The sequence below is a fragment of the Corvus moneduloides genome, chromosome 4, assembly GCF_009650955.1.
Source record: "Corvus moneduloides isolate bCorMon1 chromosome 4, bCorMon1.pri, whole genome shotgun sequence".
Taxonomy (NCBI): Eukaryota; Metazoa; Chordata; class Aves; order Passeriformes; family Corvidae; genus Corvus; species Corvus moneduloides.
Genome location: NC_045479.1, coordinates 61,274,298 through 61,296,163, shown reverse-complemented (window position 1 = coordinate 61,296,163; position 21,866 = coordinate 61,274,298). Strand labels below are relative to the sequence as shown.

General features: G+C 40.3%; 1 protein-coding gene across 1 annotated transcript in view; it reads left to right on the top strand.

Annotated features, from left to right (window-relative positions):
• Nucleotides 1–9,937: 9,937 nt before the first annotated feature.
• Nucleotides 9,938–21,866, top strand: part of CDHR3 (cadherin related family member 3) — a 35,405-nt gene continuing 23,476 nt past the window's right edge. The window contains exons 1-4 of the mRNA XM_032107472.1: nt 9,938–10,033; nt 13,303–13,505; nt 18,198–18,366; nt 20,635–20,720. Of these exons, the coding sequence (XP_031963363.1) occupies nt 9,964–10,033; nt 13,303–13,505; nt 18,198–18,366; nt 20,635–20,720 (528 nt within the window). The 5' untranslated portion in view covers nt 9,938–9,963. The remainder of the gene's footprint in view (nt 10,034–13,302; nt 13,506–18,197; nt 18,367–20,634; nt 20,721–21,866) is intronic.

Genomic DNA, 21,866 nt, shown 5'->3' with positions numbered 1-21,866 from the left:
CCTTACCCCAGCAGAATGAATGGATGATGACAGTAAGCTTATCTCTTTGTCTGATACCACCCATCCAAGCTAACACTGAAAGGCTTCCTGAGAGCAACACAAATCATATGTAGGAGCCAGTATCAAAAAGCTCCACATCCAGAAATGAGCACATCTGCCACGTATTGTACAGAATCAGCCAAAGCAAAAAGACTTGTAGAAAAATAAACAAATCTCTGAGGGATTTGAAAGTTGAAGTCAAATATCTTGAAGTCAGTTCAGAACTGTGAAGAAAGTTAAAAATGGATATATCAAATCTGATATATAAATTATAATTCCTGTATTAGTCATAGTTGCTATATCCCAAATTTTGTTTGGAAAAGGAAAGACAGTGCTCAAATTTCCTTGCCTCTCCACCCATCTCCTTCAAAGTCTTCCCTTTAGCTTTCAAGCAATTTACACTGAGCAAAATGTCTGGTTGACACTGACAGGAAAAGTTTTAATTAATTCTCATTTTACAAATCCTCCACAATATTTATTCAAAAGATTGGCAAATTCCAGGAAGTTCAACCATCCCTGAAAAAATAAGTTTTGTAAACAAATCTGGCAACAAATTTATTTTAACAGCAGCAACCCTGCTAATCTGTCAAGACGTAGTTTGTTTCTGACACTTGATTAAATTCTTTTTCCTTAAGAATAGAAAATAATTTGCTACAAACAAATCATTTAGCTGGGACATGGTGACTGGCCCTCTGCTATTTCACAGAGCATTTAATTCAACAGAAAAAAGCTAACATTATAATGTTTAGCACTTTTTTTTTCTTTTAAACAGAAGCAAGGCTAAATTTCTGTAGTCACAAAAAACAACAACATAAGAGGCTTCAGGACCTTTAAAACCCATTCTTGGTGTATCCCACAACCTGGACCATCATTACTCCATACCTCTGAACATAAAGAAAGGGCATGTTTCAGGTTGTGGTTCCACAGGAATTTTCTTGCCCAGACCCCTATTTCGTGGCCATTTGTTCCTGGATAAGTAATCCACTTGCTCAGTTCTTATCTGGTCTCAATTCGTGGAGCCGGTTCTCTGTGTAGTAACACCAGCAGTTGTGCAGGTACATTAGCCTGACAAAGCCCAGACTGATACGAAACAACTGAGTGGACTGTGCTGCTTAGTCTGGTTTTATCAACAAAAATGTCCATGTCCAGAAAAATGTTTTATGCAAGGAAATAATCTCAGAGGTTTGCAAATATCAGTAAAGCAAACTAGGCAAACGCTGCTGCTTGCCATTAATGTAGATTAAAACAAAAGATTAACAGGTGCTGATGTTCAGCTTATATGGACATCACCCTTCTTTGCATTAAGACTTCGTCCAACTGGACTGCTGGGTGTGTGGACATTTTGGGGTGTTCGCCTCTTGATTCTTAAAGAGATTTGGCATGTCATCTCACTGCTGCTCCTTAGCACAGGAAAGCAGTTTGTGAATCTATTTTACGCCACAGCTTCATAAAACTGCAGGTCCTGGCGTAAAGGGTCAGCTGGTGCAAATGTCAGTATAGTCACACAGTTTGTACCAGCAGGTAAAACCTGCCATCCATCTTTCCTGCCACTTCCCCTGCTCCTTCAAACTTAAAAAGACTGATCCAGATCCCTGTGAAGTCAGTGAGAGCATTCTCTCTGTGCTGGATCCAGCAGTATGCAGCCTCTTAAGTACAGCAATTAAGATATTGAGCTAATGTTAGTAATCCTTTCCTGCCTGCCTAGAACACCCAAACTGTCTGAGTCAGGCTTCATTTCATGCAAAAGGCCGAGGAAATCAGTTGGGTTTGTGATCTGAAAGGTCAGTCTGTGTCCCTATGGACTAAGAGGTATGGGGGAATTCCAGAATTTGCTGCCAGTTTCTTGCTATTTATTTCTGGAAGCTGTTAGCTTAGAATTTTTTTAGCTAAACTTAGTTATGGGGAACTGAGATGATAAGACTGAGGGCTTTGGAAAGTCACATTTCTAGGTGCTTTAAAATGTGTTTATAAATCTACCACCTTTGTTTTTCAGGTTCCTTCTTAGATGGAATTTTAATTCACATTATGGACACTCAGGAGAGTGCACATATTCTATTTCTTTTCAAATACCACATACAAGGACTTTGCCAAATGAACAAAAGCAAGGAAAATAATCCTAAAAATCCTGGCAGAGTTTGACATCAGTAACTTTATACACTACTATTATTGTGAGACATTTTATTACCCAAATAATTCCTCATTTGGAGGAACTTCAAATACACATTTTTTTGCAACATCTTTAAAATCAGTGTAGAAAAGGAAAGGACTTATATTTAATGTAGGGATTTATATCTGATGATGTGAAATAATGGATTTTTAAAATAGAAGCCAATTAACTTAGCAGCCTCTTGCTTAATTGGCACTCATGCTATTTAAAAGAAAAGGAGTGGTGCATGTCTAAAACTTTCTCAGGTTGAAAAACAATATTCTTTTACATTATTGACTCTGATTCTCTTTGTGATTTAATCCTTTCTTTTACATGGCTAGTGAGTAGAAATAGTGGAAAAGTCACAACCACAAGCAATAACGTGGCAATTACCTCAGAGGTACTGGTGGGACTTTTAAGTAATTTTAAGTCAACATATATAAACATGATGTTGCTAGCTTGAAAATCTGGACATTATTTGCAGCTGGAAGATTTGATTACTTAACTGATTTTGATTTTCAAATTGCTTATGAAAATCCACCACTGGTTGAATCTGCTCCAGATGGGCAATGACTGAAAATTGTTGTAATTTGGCACGTATTTGGTAGCATAGATAAGTGAGTTGATAGCCTCCTTAAGAGTATCTCAGACATATGCACTGATTAAAAACCTCCTCAACTCAGGCTCAGCGGGGTTTTGGCTGAAGGGAACTGAGCAGCTCTGTCACCCCTAAGGGTCTTTTCTGGCGTGACAATGGAAGCAACTTCATAATGCTGCTGCACACAGAGGTGAATGTGAAGTGTGTCATGGCCCAGTGCGCCTGCCCAGCAGAAAGTGCACCATGCTACAGGCCAGCAGCAGCTTCTGTGTGAGTACATGTGTCCCCCACAACCTGAATGAGAATCATGCTACTGAGATCGTGGGGTTTAGAAGTCTAAAAGTGGTATTTATTTTTCCACCAACAAGTCCTTGAAATTATTGCCTATCTGGTTTAAAAATGGTACAGAGAGACAGGCATTGAAGGTTCAAAGGATCCGAACATCAGAACTAGACATCCCAAACCCCCCTTATTGTCTCTGCAGAGAAACAGATGTTTCAGAAGTACAGCACTTCCCATCCTAAAAGCAACAGCTAAAGCTGGTCACACCAGTTGTGCCCTAGTAGTGCCTCTGTTTCCAAAAGAAGCCCAGGGTGACCATATAACAGTAACATATACAGGTCCATGTTTTAGTAAATTCAAGGCAGGCAAGATAAATCCCATTCTCAGCAGCATCCTGTTCATTCTGGTAGCTACTTGCTAAACTGCTATGAGAATATTTTGCACTTTTTTCACGACCTCAGAACAACTGAACAGGGCCTTTTCTCAAAAGCGTTATGACTTGGCTCCCACGACACAGGCATTTTTTAGAAGGAGAAAATATAACATTTCTAATAACAAGCCTGGCAAAAACACTGACCAAAATGATGTCCCGGGCACATAATATCCCTGGGTTTTAGGATGCTTTGTAACCATTGCCTACATGAATTAAATGGCTCTTTTCTGTTTAGACAGCTGGATTTCTGTGTGGCACTAGATGGCAATATTCCCCCAGCTCCTACAATGGTCAGGGGAGCCATACACAGTAACGGGACACATCCTGACCTTGTTTCCTTGTTATCACCCACATAGCTCATATTATAACAGCCAGGTTTTATGTGAGTAAGCTCAATCTGGGCTGCAGGGTTTTTTTAAAATCTCTGTGCATTCATCCACCTACCTTTACAGCTTCACAGTTCTCTGTCAAAACATTTATTGGACACTAGATTTACTGTGTGGGATCTTCTGTTTCATTAAGAAAGCTCTTATGGTCTTGGGCTGTTCCATGGTGTTGACGCTCAAATCCACAGGCAAGAAATATATACAGCCGGAATATTGCACTGATTTCCTGCTGCCTTTTGTGTATTAATGTGGTGGCAGATTCAGTCAAGTCATTACTCAGATATAATGTTGCCTCATGTCAATTGTAAGTGGATTATTTTTCCACTCATGTTTGTTCTCATGTAAAATCAGCATAATCTAAACTCAGCAACTGTAAAAAAGTAATTCTGTGTCTGTACCCAGATGAATTTAACCCTCTCCCTGTGTGATATTTCTGGAGGTTTTGTCTAGTCAAAGAGCTTATAGACAGCAAGGAACAGGGCCAGCAATGAATATTGCATATCTCCTTTGTGTGAGTAGGATTTTTTTGCCTTTGGACCACTTTATTGAGGTCCAGGTCTATTGAAATTGCTCCTTTCAAAATCAGGCTTGTTGTTGATTTTTGTGAGACCATGATCATTTTAATGATTTTCCAATAATTAAGTACTCTGGAACAAAGGGGGAGAGTGAAACATCCCTCCTTACACACCACACCCCTCTTCTGGTTCCCTGAAGAGCCACAGAGCCCAGTTGAAAATCTCAAAGTTCTTGAAACCATAAACAAAATTTCACACTGTTAGGAAGCAGTGAATTACTCTCACTCCTCTTGCTCAAAGGATGGAGGAACTTACGTGTAAAAACCCATCTATCTCCAAGTGAAACTCCACCACCTGAGCCCTCACCCTGTGCCCAGCCATGCTCTTTTGTATTAGTTGCACACTTCTCTGTGGGTTGCTATTTCAAAGTCAATAGTATTTGTCCTAAAATACAAGATTGCTTTTGCAAAAATAATCAAATGCCTTTTGCTGATAAAACAGGGAATGTATTTCATGTTTCATGATGCAAAGGCCTGTTTAAGTAATTCTTGATGATATAGTAAATACTTGACTAAGTGAAGTGCATCACACTGTGTACATAGAAACCTTAGATTTTGTGTACCCATGTTTTCCCAGAGCATTTTTTCTTGCTGCATTTGTACCTTTTGCTATTCACATCCTTGTTTATGTATTTACCAAACAGCTCAGGTGGCCAAGCAATTACAACAACGGATGTGTAATATGCAGGAAATGTTGTATCATGAAGTACAAAGTATTGCTGCATGGGTTCAGGCCCTCATCCAATAACAAGTAAATGCAGGAGGAAGACTTCATTGGCCTCAACATATTTTTCACTCTATCTTCACTGGCAGTAGAACTTAGTTTGGAAGACATGATTAAAATTCGAGTGTTATATATGTCTGATATGGACAAATGACATAATTTCTTGCAGGCACCAAGTGTTCTACCCACAACACATTATTCATCTCAAACCATAAAACGCAAAATACTTGCTGATAACATCTACTTTTGCTTGGGTGAATGAATATTAAAGCTGTTATCACTGACTTCCATGTTTTGATAAGGCAGAAGAAAATGTAGTATTTTTAAGCAGCACAAGAACTTCTCAAAGAGAAAAACATTTGGCAACAATGTGTTTTTTACAGTCACGGTGTCTTACAGTTGTCATGATTGAGTTTGGGAGTGGGACTAAGGCCTCTGGCTTTTCTGGAGTTTCTGTGTGGCCTTGTTGACGACACTTGATCTTTACGTAGGGAGGATTCAAGTACCTCTGTAGCTTTCTTGAATTCACGTCCTTGTAATCATCTGTCTGCCTCAGTCCCCATTTGTCTAGATGGAGTAGAGGGAATGGGAAGGATCAGAACAGTCTCTGCTAACTTAATGCCTTTCATATTCCCAGTGGTCCTAAAATAAATGCTCAAAATCTTTGTTGCAGAAGACAGAAGGAATCTCAGGAGTCCTTCTTCTCTGGAAAATGCTTTCATCTCTCGAGAGTGTAACTGCTGGAGTCCTGGGAGGACTTGTTTTCAGCACAGACAACAGCATAATTTTCAGCCTTCTGTGTGTACTCACCCAGATTTTAGGCTGTTCTTTACTTAAACTTGGACCTCCAAAAAAGAACTAGGCATGATGGAATCATACGAACACTGTGTAACAAACACTTAACACTTCAAGCTAATTATCAAGGTAGTGACTAATGGGGGGTTACATGTTTACAAGTCAATACTAGAAAAATACCTGTCTGGGACTTTTTTGATAATAGTATGGGTTACTGACCTTGCTAGGATGAGATTGCATTAGGTGAGATTAAGGTAGCATGGTAGTAGTCCATGACTTTTATGTTGTTCTTGTCACTCACAAATGATACAGAGGAAGCTTTTAGCTGAGAAATTGAAGGAAAGTGCATAATTTCTGGTGTAGGATGCTAAGGTACTGTTTTAATATTTTAGGAAGGGTTACCAGGGCAGTGGATGGAGAAGCTGTAATGTTTAAAGATAAAGGAGATGAAAATAAAACCTGACAGTCTCAGTAATTTAATTAATGAAATAAAAATAATAAATAATCATCAGCTGAGGTTGGATCGGGTACATGAAAATTCTCCTTAGGCTGCTTAATTTTTGGTGAGTAATTACCACGGTAAGAGCAAAATGTCTACTTTCCCATGAGCTGGCTAAGGAGAAGAGGGCCACTACTCTGGCTGAAATAACCATTAATGGGAAAATTATGTCTTGAACCTCTGATGTGTTTGAAAAGTAAGAGAACATTTCCTTCATGCTGACAGACTGGAAGCTGATGGAGAATTAAATGCATAGAAAACAGCTGAATATCCTGAACCCACACATTTTGTTATGCAAGTAGACTACTCTGAAGCTGGCCTCTGTTGAAATCCCTCTCTTTCCTAAGGACAGGCAATTGAAAGCTTGCATGTCAAGTTCTGCTCTTTCCCATCTCATATCCCTCACTTCCCATGTTCTTTCTCTCTGTATCCCAACCTAAGACCGGTGTATACTCCCATCTGTTGATCTTTTCCTTGGACTCAGGATTCTTTAATTTCTTGCAAGATGTAGCATCTTACTCATATTCTCCACTTTACCTGATTATCCAGAAGACATTATTTTCAGAACTGCATTTTTTTTGCTCCAAAGTACCCAAATAAAGTTTCAAATCATCTTGAAAACCGAAGAATTACTGAAACCCCATTTTTTTACTTTGATGTCTTCATTTTCTCCAATTAATCTTCCGTCTATTTTGCCTGAAAATTCCCTGGTTGTATTCTTGCTTGTTTTGCCTTGACCTCTCTTCATCTAGTTGCTTTTTATTCACAGGAAGCTCATTCCTGAACTTCTTGCAGTGTAAGTGCTGCTGTTGCTAAACTTGCCAGTGAACTTCTTCCTTGCTCACCTTTTCCTAATTCACCTGTTCCTAATCAGCTCATGTGCTTTTTTTTTTTTACTTGATTTTCAACCCCTTCTGGGCTCTCTTTTAAAAATTCTGGCTGCCCTTTCACTTCATGCCTCACAACCTGGCATGTTGAATCAGAAAACCAGAGAAATCTACTCACAGGAATGTAAAAAATGAGTGATCTAAGGGAAGTAATGAGACATATTGAAAATGACTCAAGGAAGAAGAGCCAGAGCCCTTTCTGCTCACCCTTACTCCACCCATATGAGCTCCTCTCCACACTCTCCTTCCTGTGTGCTACACTTAGCTCTCCCTTCATCTCCATGGTCACCTCTACAGTCTCTTCTCACAACATACTTGAACCATGAGGCTTAACAGAAACTACTTGAAAGGCCTGGCCTTTAGAGAAGAAGCAGAGATTCTCCATGGGTATTCACCTAGCACCTGAAATAGTTACCCATTCCATTTCCAGGTGAAGTTTGGGAAAGGCTAGCATTTCAAGCATGTGTATGTTCCAGATGCCCTTCCCATACATGTCTCCTGTATCTCTCTATAGTGTCTATATCAAATAATGTCCGGTTTATGTATATGGACATTGAACCCTTGTTGAAAGTAGATCTGTGTACATTGTTAGAGGAAGGAAGGTCAAAATAAAGAAGCTGGGAAATGTATTTATAGGAAGAAGAAACTACCTCAAACCACACCGAAACCAGTCCTCCCTTCTCCCCACCAAACTCCAACCGAAGAAGAAGAGAAAGAAAATAAAGGATAAAACTGTGACCTCTGAGTTCTGGAGAAGGCTTGGCTATTCAGAGTGTAGGATGGAATCAGTCCTATCACTCAAAGCAGATACAAAACAAATTTAGAAATGCATCTGAAAGACTTTAAAACGAATCCCACATGTTTCTATAGTTTTTTCAAGGCTTAAAAAAACAGCCTTATAATGGGATAGGTTATATATTGCAACTAAAAGGAGGGAATAAAGCTAGGAGCAGTTTTACAGTGTTCTGGTAATTACTAGAAGATCGCTGTACAAGACATCACATTGTACAAGTCTGGTTCATGCCTGTGCACACAGACCTCATCTTTGTGAGATATCCAGTCAGATCAAAAGCTTCTTTGTGAACTCAGGAAATGCATATGAAGGGATGGGCAAAGACCTGGTAGGTAAAGGAACAGGTTAGAATTTTTTGCCAATATAAACATATTTACATTATTATCAATATAACTAGGTCATTTAAGAGTGAGATTTTCCATATGCTTTTTTTACTAACATCAAGTCTAGGCACACATTTCCTGGGGCAAAGGAGGATCAGCTTCCTCAGTACTACAGGCTGTATTCCCAGATGATATGTTGTGGCCACATCCACATTAAACCATCACAAAGTCCTAGCAGCACTTTAAAATAGATGCAGATTAGCCATCACATGAGTATTTCTCATGACTCGCCCAATCAGTATCTGATACATAGGTATGGTTCAGTTCCAATCGGTAGGTTTTCCTGATCTTTTCCAGGTCCATTGTATCAGCAGCATTCTCTGGGGCACATAGTCTAAGGTGTGAATGCAGCAAGCATAAACAACGCCTGCCCCAGTCTTAAACTGGCTGCTCGTGTTTAGCGTGTTCAATTAACGTGTTCATGCTACACAAAACGCAGAAGCATGGGACAGAACTTTCTGAGCTACTGTCAGCTTTCAGTGGAACAACCACGGAGGGTCATGCAGAAACATCTAGAAATGCCAGCTTAGGTCACAAATCAGTCAGGTTTCTCCACAGCTGTGTTAAATCTGAATCTCAAAATTCTGCCTCTTAGCAGAGCTGCTAAGTTTGTGCAGAGGTGTTGAGAATCAACTAGATGAATCCCTGAGCAACCTGATTTAAGGCTTTGAGCAGGATGTTTGACTAGATGACCTCCAGAGGTCCCTTCCAGCCTAAATTATTCTATGAGTTGATTCTAATGCACCTATATATTGCATCCACTTCCAGTATTAGTGTCACTTCTCTACTATGCTGCATGAAATAATGCTAGGACTGCCCTTAGTTTAAAAAAAGTTGGTTGTATTGTGGGCTAGCAAGTTAAATGCCTAATCTAAGGGAGCCAGTGCGTTTCTATGAGGGTTCATGCTGTTCCTGAGACAGCTACAGCAAAACTGCATCATGTACAAACTTCATCATGTACACATGCTGCACCTCCAAGTATGCAGTGTGTGTGGTCTGAATGATTCTCTGATAGAGAAATAGGAAAACTTCAGGTTCTTGGTTTGAGTAAAAAAACATGAGTATTTTATTTCGGTGTGTGAAGAGAGCACCTCATTGCCAGAGTGGTGAAAGCAGCATGGTATTTCCAGATTTAAAACATACTAGATTCTCTTCATAATGCTTCATTGAATAAGATGATTATAGTGAAAGGACAATTAATGGCTGTTTTCCCAAGTACAGACCAGGGCTGTGAATGAAGTGTCAGCAAGGAGCAGTTCCCTGACAAGCAAACAGGCTGACAGTGTTTGGAAACTCCCTTAGAGACACAAGTCCTTTGTTTCATTTCTCACTGCACAACATGAAAAAGAGGAAGAATTTAGGTGGAGCTGAAGTAAACTGAGGAAAAGATACCATAATCTTCCTTCGTTTTGCAGCCTGGGAACATGAAGGACAGTGTCATAAAGGCAATGAAGACCATGCTCCTTTTCCTAATTTTGCTAGGAGTAGTATCTGGTAAGAACATGATTTCATTATGCTGCTAAAATTAGAATGCTGTTGGCTGTTATACTTTCTCTTGGGAACTTTATAATACATATTTAGGAATCAGACATGGATGGGAAAAATCAAGTAACAACTATTTTCCTACTGAAATAGATTGGGCTCTGTGGTTATAGCAGTATAATGAAGAGAATATGACTCTTTGCTAAAACACTTTGTTGGATGAGGCACTTCATTTCTAATAGCCACTGCTCAGTGTGACAGCACTGGAGTGGGAAAGGAGGCCAGCTCTCCAAGAAACAATAACTAGTAATTATGGTCCAGTATCCCCCTTTCAAATATTGGTAACATTTTTCTTTGATAAAGTAAAACAAGCAACCAAATGGGACCAAACAGAAAGAAATTTGTGAAGAATATTAGTAGGATAACATCACTAACATTGATTGGTGTAAATACATGGAAGATTTGCCAATATGAGTATTTGCACTTTAGCAACTTAGTAGATCTTCAAAGTGTCTGAAGTCTGCGTGACACACAAAGCGCTGGTATTGCTGCAAGCTGCCTGCTCAGGTAGGGTCACTTTGCTCTCAAGAAACTGTAAGACTTCTGCCATCCCTCAGGAACCTGTCAGTATTTGATGGTTTTCCTGATGTTCCCCAAACTGTGATTTGGACACTACCTGCCCATTTTGTCTTTCTTTGAAAAACAGCATTTTTCTAACCTGTGTGGTTGTGGGTAGAGAAAATCTTGAAGGTATTGCTCAAGCACACTCTAACGACTAGCACATCACAGATAAATAAGTCTTAAATATGCATAAACTTCTCCAAACTAGTTTCATTATTGCTTTGTCTTGGACTTAGCATTTGTCAATGATTGACATTGATAATTCTGAAAAAAAATTAAATTGCTTCAGAAATATTTCATTCTGCAAAGTAAAGAGGTAAGCAAGAACTTGTAAATATGGAAGGAGAGCTTTTATAAAATTGTTTGGAAAAAGAAGCCATTTAGATGCAGCATCTAAAATTTCAGTTCAAAATAAAGAGCAAGAAGTAAGAAATTTTGATTTAGAAAGACATACTCCGAATAAACAGCGAATGAAATCTTTGGAGATAATACAAAAATAGCAACTCCTTTCTAAATTTCTAAATGCTGTAAATGATTTCATTGCTTTTATAAATGGTTTCCATTAATGAACTGTGGCTTGATGAGTGAACTGAATTCATCAAGTACTGTCCACAGGAGATTACATTCAAAGTTCAGCTCCACTTACGGTATCTCCAGAAGTCCCTCTCAACCCAGCCTCATTTGCATGGGTGATTTTTGTTGACAATTTCCAGAATCTTTAAGAACAGAAATAAAAACTTAGTCCTTCACTGCGTCTTGCTCCTGCTGACATAAATCGGTAACAGCTCAGCTGAACTCAGTCCTACCAGGGTGTCAATATGACCTGCTCAGATTAACTCTTCCAGGCAGTTCCCACCTCAGCATTTCCCACATCCCAGCCTGTACCTGTAGAGTATCTCCAACACCGTTTTTTCCACAAATGCCAGAGTAATCCCAGCCAGATCAGTGACTCATGAACCTGCTACGTGACCCATGAACCATGATCTACAGTGTGGGATCATGGGAATCTCCATGCAGCTGTGGAGAGACCCTTAGGCTGCAGCCCTAGTGGTCTCAGACTAGTTCCTGTAGCAGCTTTTTACCTTGCAGCTCTGCAGCAAAAATAAAGACTTCATGGTGATGCCTCTTCCTGGTCTTAAAAATTAAGAGCCAGACACGGTTAAGGGAAGAAAGGGTTTTTATCTCGGTATTTAATAAGGATCCTTATGGTACACCACTTCACCAAGGTGGAATGCACTGAAATGCACACACACGATAGATCATGTATACAATTTATAGACCTTGCAAATTAGCATATATCATATCTAAAGATTCCCCAATGAGAGGCTTGAATGGTTATCGTGATATCCCCCCATCCCAAGGAATTCCCCCTGGATGGGCCTATCTTAGTTTACAGGATGTGTTCTAGAGAGGACCTTGGTTTCTCAGGATAGCATAGGGCTTTCTGGCCTCCAACTGCGAGGCCTCCAGGATGTTTGGTCTCCTGGCTTAACGGAATATTAGGACTATGCTAAGTTACTGGATTTAAGGAATTAGAAGTATGCATGCTAAGAGCACTGAGGATATATAAAAGCTATATAAAAGAAAAGGCGAAAAATCATCATGGCTTCAATGGGGCTTTTGCACAGTAATTGCTAGTGTATGAACAGTCTGTCCACGCCCTTGAGTGGGCAGTATTTGTCTCCCTCTTGGCACACACCATGTGTAGGAAGTCTGGCTGAACACAGCCAGCTTGCTTGGAGTGTTTTGGATGAGCCAGTGAAGCATCCCCAAGCAACAGTCAGGCCTACCATAGCCAAGTGTTGAGGTACATTGCCGGTTCAGGCATGTGAGATTACTAAGGTGTTGTTTCAGGGCATCAAAAGCAGTCCTGATTTGTATTTTCTAGACACTCTTCATAAGATAAAGCACAACAGGCCTTTGTCGAAAATAGCAAACACTAGAAGCTAAATGACAGAAAAAGTGAGAAGTTTGGTTTGGGGAGTCCAAAGGTCTGGATAAGCAAGGAGCTTTTGCAAATCTGTTGTATGCCTCACCAGTATGTGCAGCTTCTGTGCAGTTTTGAACCATAGGGTGCTTTTGTGGCCCTGCATCTTCTCCAGAGACTCCAGGTTGCTCTTCCTTGCTCAAAGCAGGAGACATGACAGTACCACCCCTGAAATTGTTACTAACTCACACTACTGAAGAGCCAGGCTCGCACACAGCTGCCGTAGAAAGAGTTAGAAGACGGAAAACGGAGGAAATAGGTGCTGCAGATACTGTAGTCTACAAAAAACCATTGCTTCTTTAGTATCTGGGTCTGTGTGATTCAAGGTACTTTTTGATGGGATAGTGAACCGAGGCAGCAATTGGTGTAGGGAGCAAAATGTAAAAATAGAAACATTTTTGACTTCTTTGCTTCTGTATAAAGACATATATGAAGGCAAATGAGGCAGTAACAATAATACTTTAACAATAGCCACACTAGATGACAACACTATAGGACTGAATTACAGAAAAGATTGATTCTTTTGCCATTAACGCTGGATTTACTACCATGCAATGCCCCCACTCATATGTAAAAAGAGAGTCAGGGCATTTTGTGTTCATTATGTGACAAAAGCTGTGCTTGCTAGCCCAAGATTCCCAGAAGTAATTTTACATTCCTTTCCATCTTGCAGGAAGAAGAATCCAGTTGCTTAAGGGCTTACCTGCAACAAGCACTGTTGAAGAAAACTCAGCAGCTGGTGTTTTAGTCTATAGCTTTAATGTAACTGTTTCTCCATTGGCTTCTGGAGGTGTTGCAATTCTTCCTACCATAGTAAATTCAAATCCACTTACAGAAGCTTTTGACATTGAATCAAAAGGAGGTCTTGAATACAGGGTGAGTTTTAAGTTTAGCTTGAGCAATTTTCAGTTGTAGGCTGATGTTTCCTGTATTACTGAGCACTGAGAGTGCACAGTGTCTCATTTTTAAATCAGAAAAGCGTTTTAAATGCAGACTGTGGTAGTATTTGAAAATGCTGCAATAGATATGACAGATGAATAGCAATAGTGATTATGATTTTTAATTGCATCTAGGAAAAATCACTCATCACAATAATTCCATTAATTGTGTGATAGAAAAAAATGTTATTTTTAGAAAAAAAGAGGTGAAGAAGGACATGGAGGACCTGCTTCTGTTTTGAGGTTTTATCCATAGTTTTTCAGCTTAATATGTATGAAGTCACTGTGAATTGAAAGGGGATTTGATAAACCACATACAGCTTCCATTTGGCCACTCTCACCAAGAATTGAAGTTAATTTGTCTCATTTCCAAAATAAATGAAGCTGAATCAGGTAATTTTTAATTCTGAACAAAGGCTGTGACACATGAGGAAGTTATCTTGAGGTAAGAAGTTATCACCCTTCCACACATCTATGACCTGTTTCTATCCATTGCACCCTCCTGTCCTATGGCAAATGCAGAGAAATTTCCATTACTTCAGGCTGATTTTCATTGTTGCATAAATTAGCAAGTATTAGTTCACATTTGTCATGGGCAATGAGTGTTCAGATGCATGATAACTTGTCATTCCATTGCAATTTGCTTGTATGTTTGAGCCTGAACAGTGACACTGAAGAGTGGCTTTAATAGATACAGATAGAAATGGTGCAGAGTCTTAAAAAGGTGATTTGAATATCCTTTTCTGAGTGTTTGGAAGGAAGTTCAGGTTTTCACAGAACTGATACAAGAGCTATTTTCTTGTTCTCTTTGCTGGTGTTTCTGGGAGAAAATTTGGGAATAGTAAGTCTGTGGCCCTGGGTGGTATTGGCTCATGGATCTGATGTGCCTGTGGGGAGCTGCTGTGGCTCCCATGCTCCAGCCTCCCAACAGAGTACAAAGATCACTTGTGCCAGCTCTGCTGGCTCTTTACTGCCTCCCAGCCAGGTCAGTGAAACGGTTAAAAAACCTCTCAAAAAAGCCCTCTTTCACCTGTGAAGCATAGGGTGTGTCTGGACAAACACATGGACTGGCTCATCTGAAGAAATCATAGAATTATAGAGTACGGTGAGTTGGAAGGGTCCCTTCAGGATTATCAAATCCAGCTTCTGGCTCTATGTAGGACACCCCAAGAGTCACATCAGATGCCTGAGAGCATTGTCCAAATGCTTCTTTAACTCTCCCAGGCTTGCTGCTGTGACCACTTCCCTGGGCAGCCTGTTCCAGTGTCCAGCCACTTTCTGGGTGATGTCTAACCTAAACCTCCCCTAACTCTGCTTCATGCTCTTTCCTTGATTCCTGTGTAACAGTCAGAAGGAAATGGATACATCCCTTAAACTGTCTCTGCTGACAGAGAACCCATAATGTAGGACTCCCTCCCTAAGCTTTATTTTGGCATTTTGAATTAAAGCTGTCCCTTCTGTTGCAAAACAAAACATAGTCCTTTTTTATACCTGCTTCCTCCTGTCCCATATCATCTTTGTGTTATGATGCACAAGAATTTATATTGCTGCTTGTTGAGTGGGACTGAGAAGTTCATCTGGAGGAAAAATAATAGACAAAAAGTCCTTCTTGTATTTTTTTCATGGCAAGGATAGTGGAGAAATTCTTCTTCTAGCACAGTGCAGGGTGACACAAGGATGAAAATGGATGGCCAAAAAAGCTGTAGACTGGAAACTGCTTCGTCCAAAGTGCCAGTTTGTACCCATTTCATACCATAGCCACATTACCAGAATGGCCTGTGAACCTTTCTATGTTCTGCTTGAACTGTAGCTTTTTTCAACATTTCCTAAGTCACTTGGAGGACTAGAACAAAGAGTGTGAGCTAGTGAATATCAGTCATGAAAAAATCATACAGCAAGCTACATACAAATTCTGCAAATTAGCAGACGAGTGCTAATTACAAGTCACAGAGCAAGAATAAATACACAGGTGTTCTTAGTTAATTTGTTTGAAGATTGCTACTTTTAATTACTTATGCTATGTTGTAGCAGATCTGTACAATATTTCACAAAAGTTATGTGATCCAAAACCAGATACCTCAGCCCTATCGACTGCCATTAAATCTTTGCTAAGATATAGAAAAAGGCAGTATTTAATGAATGAATTATGGGATTTTCAGATGAGCTAAGTACCTGCTAGGACAGGCTCTTCAGTATTTATGAAGCACATTTAGTCCTGTTGCAGCAACAGAAAGCAATATCACATTTCTTGATATATTTTGAGATTTCTGAGAAAGTCACAGTTTCTGAGATCTGAGTCCTGTCCATTCTTCCTCACCTTACTCCTGTTTGAAGGTTCTCAAGAGCAGAAGATGTGTGGAATGCATGAAAACCTGCTGTTGCTTGAAACTACCTGGATGCTCTTAGTGGTGCACTCTGAATATATTGGTGGTGGAGCGGGGAGCAGGGAGCCATGAAATTCTAATGTGGGATGAGTTATAGACAGTTTAGGAGTGACTCTGGATCGCCTTTCATGAAGCCTGCATCTTCTTCAAGTGTGTGCAGTCCTGCCTTCATCAGTAAGCTCTGCTCCTGCCTGAAGGAAAGCTGAATGGTGGCTCACAGCCTATGCCAGTGGCATGCTGTTTCCAAAAAGGTTCAAAAGCAACCTAGAAAGAGACCATTTAGATTCACATCTTCACTTCCAAGGCCTTTAAAAAGGAGGGTGTATTTTTAGACACATTTATCTGGGCTGTAGTTACAACACCAATGAAAATATTTGGCTGTGAACTGGAGGGATAATCTTCAGAGGATATAATTTCTGCTTAGAACTGGGCAATTTAAAATGTTGAATTAATTGCATGTGTTTACTGTATTTAGATCTCCATCAAATATTCATTTTGGACATCAACCTTTCCACTGGTGTGACAAGCTTTTTATAATGTTTCTTCTGTGTTAGCATCTCTTGTATGGGAAACTTGTATCCGTACAGTATAGGAGGAAAGGACACCATCCAGGACACAGTTATTTTCTCCTGCAGTATTGTAACAGAAAGATCCACGAGGTTCCAGACAGCAGCTGTTTTATGTACCAGAAGGCACAAAACATTTGTGCTTCCGTTCACTCTCCTCCAACTGTTTTTGTCAATTGGCTCTATTTTGACTTCTGTCTTCGAACTGTGCTGACATCACTTTTGTGTTTGTCCTCCGGCTGACAGCATCGCATCTAAACCCAAGGATTTATTTCACTGTCCTCATTCTGCATCCTCTTCAGTCCCCTTTATTCTGGAGTGTTGTAATACACTGACATGCTACTCCTCACACACACTCATGAACCCCAACTGTTCTCCTTCTCCAGTTCCACAGCACCCTGCTTCTGTGTTCAAGTTTCACAGTTTTTTAGCTACACAAAAAACTTAACTGTCACCTTGTTGTTTCTTGTCCAAGAAAGGAAAGGTCTTGTTTTATTATTGACTTCAGCAGTGAAGATTAAGGCATACAACTTTCAGCATCCTCCTGTTGCTCTGGACTCATCCTAAATCCAGAATGATTGCATTTAATGTTTTTTCATAGAATGTCAGTCTTGTGCTTGTACATATTCTGTGTTAAGAGGCAATATGCAGAGCCGGAAGCCTTTGAAATAAAAAACATGGAAACAAAAAAAAGCAAATGTTTGCCATATCAGTCTTGCAAAACTCAAGGCCTAGAGTATTTTTTTTCTATTAGTTCAGAGTTTTCCCCAAACAGTTCTGATGCCTCTCTCAGACAACGTACCCATGAAGCTCCCTCTTACAGTGCAGATACTGTAACACGTGTATCAGACAACAAGGCCTGTGGAAAAGAAATATATATGGACCGATTCTTGATAGATGTTTCAGAGATGTTTATTTCTCCAGCCGCATGGTTGGAATCTGCCGAGGAACTGTGGCAATCACGGGACCCGAGGGTCCTTTGCCCACACAGGGGAACACAAAACAACCAGTGGGGAACGAGGCTGAGCAGGGGCAGGGAAAACCCGTGCCTCCCCCCAGGGCCCCTCTCCCAGGACCCCATGGCAGGGGGAGACCCCAACAGCTCCCTTCTTCTGTGGTTTTCCTGCAGGTCTTCTCCCATATACAGGGTACACAAGAAAGGTTCTGGTACCTGCTAGACTATACGATCTCCTGCCTCCACACTCCTGATTTCAAGTAAAAGATCTTCCTCCTCATGCTCCTCACTCACAGAAAAAGTGAAGCTGCCCTTGTGTCTTGCAAGGCTTCCTCAGAATTCTCAGTCTCACGCCTTTACTGCTCCAGGAGCTTGGTGTGGAAAGGAAAACACTTGGCACAGACACGTACCTGCAAGATGTAGTCCTGAACTTGAAGACAAAGCATTGCCTGTGGGGCAGGGCAGCTCCTTCCAGGCTTTCTCCTCTCCAAAGTGCTCCTCACACAAAAAATCTTTGAGTTACTCCATGAAGCCACAACATTTTGCTCTCTTCACTCTGTTTCTGTCACATTTTTGCCACTGACGAGGAATGTGCCAACAAGTAAAAGATTATCTAAAACATTCAGTCTTTACTGATTGAAAGTTTCCCTTTATTTGTATTCACTCATTTGGACTATAACTTTCATCTCTTGCATCATGTGCTAATAATAATCTTTTATTTTCAGGTTGTTACCACTGGAAATCCTGTCCTAGATTATGAAACGATGCCAAAAAGCTTTGATTTGCAGATTTTTGTTGAAGATACAAATGGAAGGACTGACCTTAACATATTGACTATTCAAGTAACAGATAAAAATGAACATCCTGTATTTCGAGGAAATATCGCAATTCAAAGTAAGATAATAGTAGAATTTGAAAAGAACCATACTTGGAAAGATGACAATGTCATCAGCTTAAAAAAAAAACCAACCTGAGTTCATACAGTGCCTTTAGCTAAAGTAGTCTAAGCATTTTCCTTTAGGAAAGCAAGAGAGGAACAGGACAATGTTTTTGTCAGAGCTTTGCTTTACACCAAGTGTTGGTATGCTTCATCTCTGGAAATGTCCTTTTATTTTTCTTGAAATTTTGTTTAAAAATTATTTAACCATTTTGAAGCACCTGAAGAATTAAAAGAAAAAAAATGATACCAATAAATATGTATGTGGACAAGCAAGATAAATTTCAGCAAGTGTATATTGTATGTGCAAGAATTTCTGTGGGAAAACCATAAAAACATTGCTTTGCAGATGTTTTATATCTGCATATTGCATTTGCACCTTCACATGAGAAATTAAGTGGAAAATTAGTCTTAAGAGTGAGACCTCAGAGATTGTGATCTATGGTGGTGCAAATGAAAAGAGGTAGAGAGTTTTTTCTCCTTCATGGGGCAGTTGATGTTAACCGAGTTTACTTTTAGACCAGGGGCAAGGATGCAATGGGAGGAATGTGCAGTAGCCTTAGGAATGAGGCTGGAGAGCCTGGGCTGCAGCTGTGGCCAGTGCAGGCTTTGCACCTCATGCTGCGAGGTCATCACCTGATGCAAGTGACACTGCCATCAATAGAAAGGATAGGAAGTAACTGTGTTACTCTCTGAGAGATCTTATCTTGCTTATGTACTAATGAAGAAGACCTGCAAAAGTTGTACCAGATGCAACAGAATATAATGATTTATTATATGTTCACAAGCAGACAGAACAGTTCAGTTTATTCCATAAAGTACTGAGAGCCTGTTCGAAGACTGGCTGTCCTAACAGGACTGTATGGCCAAGCACACTTCAATATGCAGTTTTAAAAAATCTGAAAACTAAACTGGGATCCCTTTGTGGCAGGTATTCAGAGCTGGCTGCTGACCCCCCAGGTCTGGACTGACCACACTGGAGCAGTGCAGCACGGCTGCAGCCTGACTTTTGCCTGCTCCACACGGAGGGGTTCAGAGCCTGCTCACACTCAGCCCTCCTCGCTGATGCCTCTTGAGCACACCGACATCCCCGATTCCATACAATACTTAGTTTGTAAAGCAAATTAGCTTCCCCCAGGGAAGAGGCTGTGTCATCTTCTTGCTATAGTTGGTGTCTTGCATATCATGGGTGCCACTGGAATCTAATAATAATTAAATGTGACACTTCAGGGGATCGACACAGCATGAAACACACTACGTGGGAGCTTGTTACAAATAAATGCATCAGCTTAACTCTCAGCTAGAGCTGCCATAAATTGGTGAGCACAGATGTCTGATCTGTCTAACTGTGTGGCTTTAGTTAACAGTACCAGCCACAATTAGACACTAATTGCACATTTGCTGTTTATGAAAAAGCATCTCCCTCTCATTAAACTTTATATTCATATTATTGTCCTCTGGGAACAACTCATTATGCTGCTCTGGGATTCCCACTGCTCTGATGAGAAGCAGCAGGCAGTAGGGGTCACAGTGGAAATTAATAGTCCAGAAAGAGCAGATCCAGCAGACACAAAAGGGCATAAAGCAAATAATGTGATCTAAAGATCTGTTGTCCTGTTAATTGCTCTGCCCAACGAGAGATAAGCCTGTTGCCAGTGGTCCAGTATGGGATAGCCCAGCTGTGAGAATCCCTGGCATGGAAAGAAATGTACCTTGCGCTGAATTATCACCCTTAGTAAAGCAAACATGTAAGTCAGTGCAGACCATCCACTACTTATTTGCCTCACAGGTGTGAAGCAAAAGCAGAAATGAAGAGGAAAGGCTCTGAGCTCTCCTGGCAGGGCACAGGATGTGGACAGGAAGGGGATGGTGATGAGGACCTAGGACAGGACTCTGTTCTCCCCATCTGCTTAGTAAAAAACCCTACAGATGTAGCCCAAATGCATAATTTTACTCCATAACCTGTGAACAGCTCAAGGGAAAGATCAGTCTTTCCCCTGAAGGGACAATTCATATTGAAACTTGCAGTGATGGTTGCCTGTTTACAGATATGTAATTAGTCTCTTTTTATCTTTTGATTATTTGTGATCTTTGTGATGATTTTGGAATTACACTTGTGGAGTGAGAAGATGCAGCAGGCAGTAATATGTCCTGACAGCTTCAGTGCATCAGTCTCTTTGCTGCTGTGTCCTTTACTTTTACCCAGTACACTTTTATCCATGCAGCTGTGACTATCTATATGTTGGAAGGGATACCTCCAGGACGCATTTACCAAGTTGATGCAGCTGATCCTGAAAATGCAAAACTCGAAGTAAGTTGTATTAAACAAAAAACCCCAGAGATTATATAATCCACTGTATCTGAAATGTGAATTACCATCATCTTTCAACAACTTCCTTCCTTATCAGAAACACAGTAAAAGGTTTAATCTGGAAAAAAAGAAGCATTCTCAATACTAAACTAAGAAAAAACAGCCTTAATGCCTGGACACAAACTGTATTTTAAGTTCTCAGCCTTCCAAAATTAAGGGATATTGAAGGCAGATTTTGATATAGTTAATCAGAGAGACAGTAGAAATAGTGAATTTAAAATAAAAAAAAAAGCTCGCAAAATGTTTGTTGTAGATGAGAGTGACTAAAAGTAAATAAAATTTTCAACCTTCTGTATCACAATGTAAATTCTTTTAAATGAAACAGTAAAGAAATCACTTACAAGGCAAACAAATCTCAGGTTTTTGACAATCCCAGGACAAACTGTGACCTTCAGTTGGGAAAATATGTTGGCTGATCTAAAAATACTCTTGGTATTCAGAAAAACTTCTGGAAAGTGATAAGTTGGTAGTTGGGGAAAAGTAAGTGCACTTACCTAGGAATTGTGTTGTATCTTTGCTTTATTGACTTTGGCTTTATAAAATACAGCACATTCAAGGACTGAACAGAAAGATGCTATTTCAATATTTAGCGATATTCAAGAAAGCAATTAGCTTGAAGTCTGTCCTCAGTCATTGCCCAGTCAGACTGAGCTGGTGAGAAGTAAAGCAGAGCTGTGGGGGTTTAGTTCTGCTTTGTGTTTGAAAGCAATGACAGTGAGTTCCATGTGCCTTCTAACCCCTAAAACATCTGAGGCGTAAGAAGCTGCAATTGAAGAAATGCTGTTACGTCCTTGGGCAGGTCTGCTCAGTGGCATTTGCAGGTTATTTGCATGGTGCATGACCCTCTGTTGTTGCGTACTTCAGACTGTATGTGTATTAGTAACGCCTGGACTAGTAAAGGAAATGTCCTTGAGGGCTTATTTGTGCTGCCTTGGCATGTGAAAGATAGAGGGGAGGAGATGGTGGGTGTGTAGTAGTTACCTCGTGGCCACAGGGAGCACAGTGCTGCATTTTGACTCCTGTGTACAGTGTGGGTATGCTCTGCTCCCTGCCAAACCTCTGCAGTGGTGTGGTACCTCTTGCTGT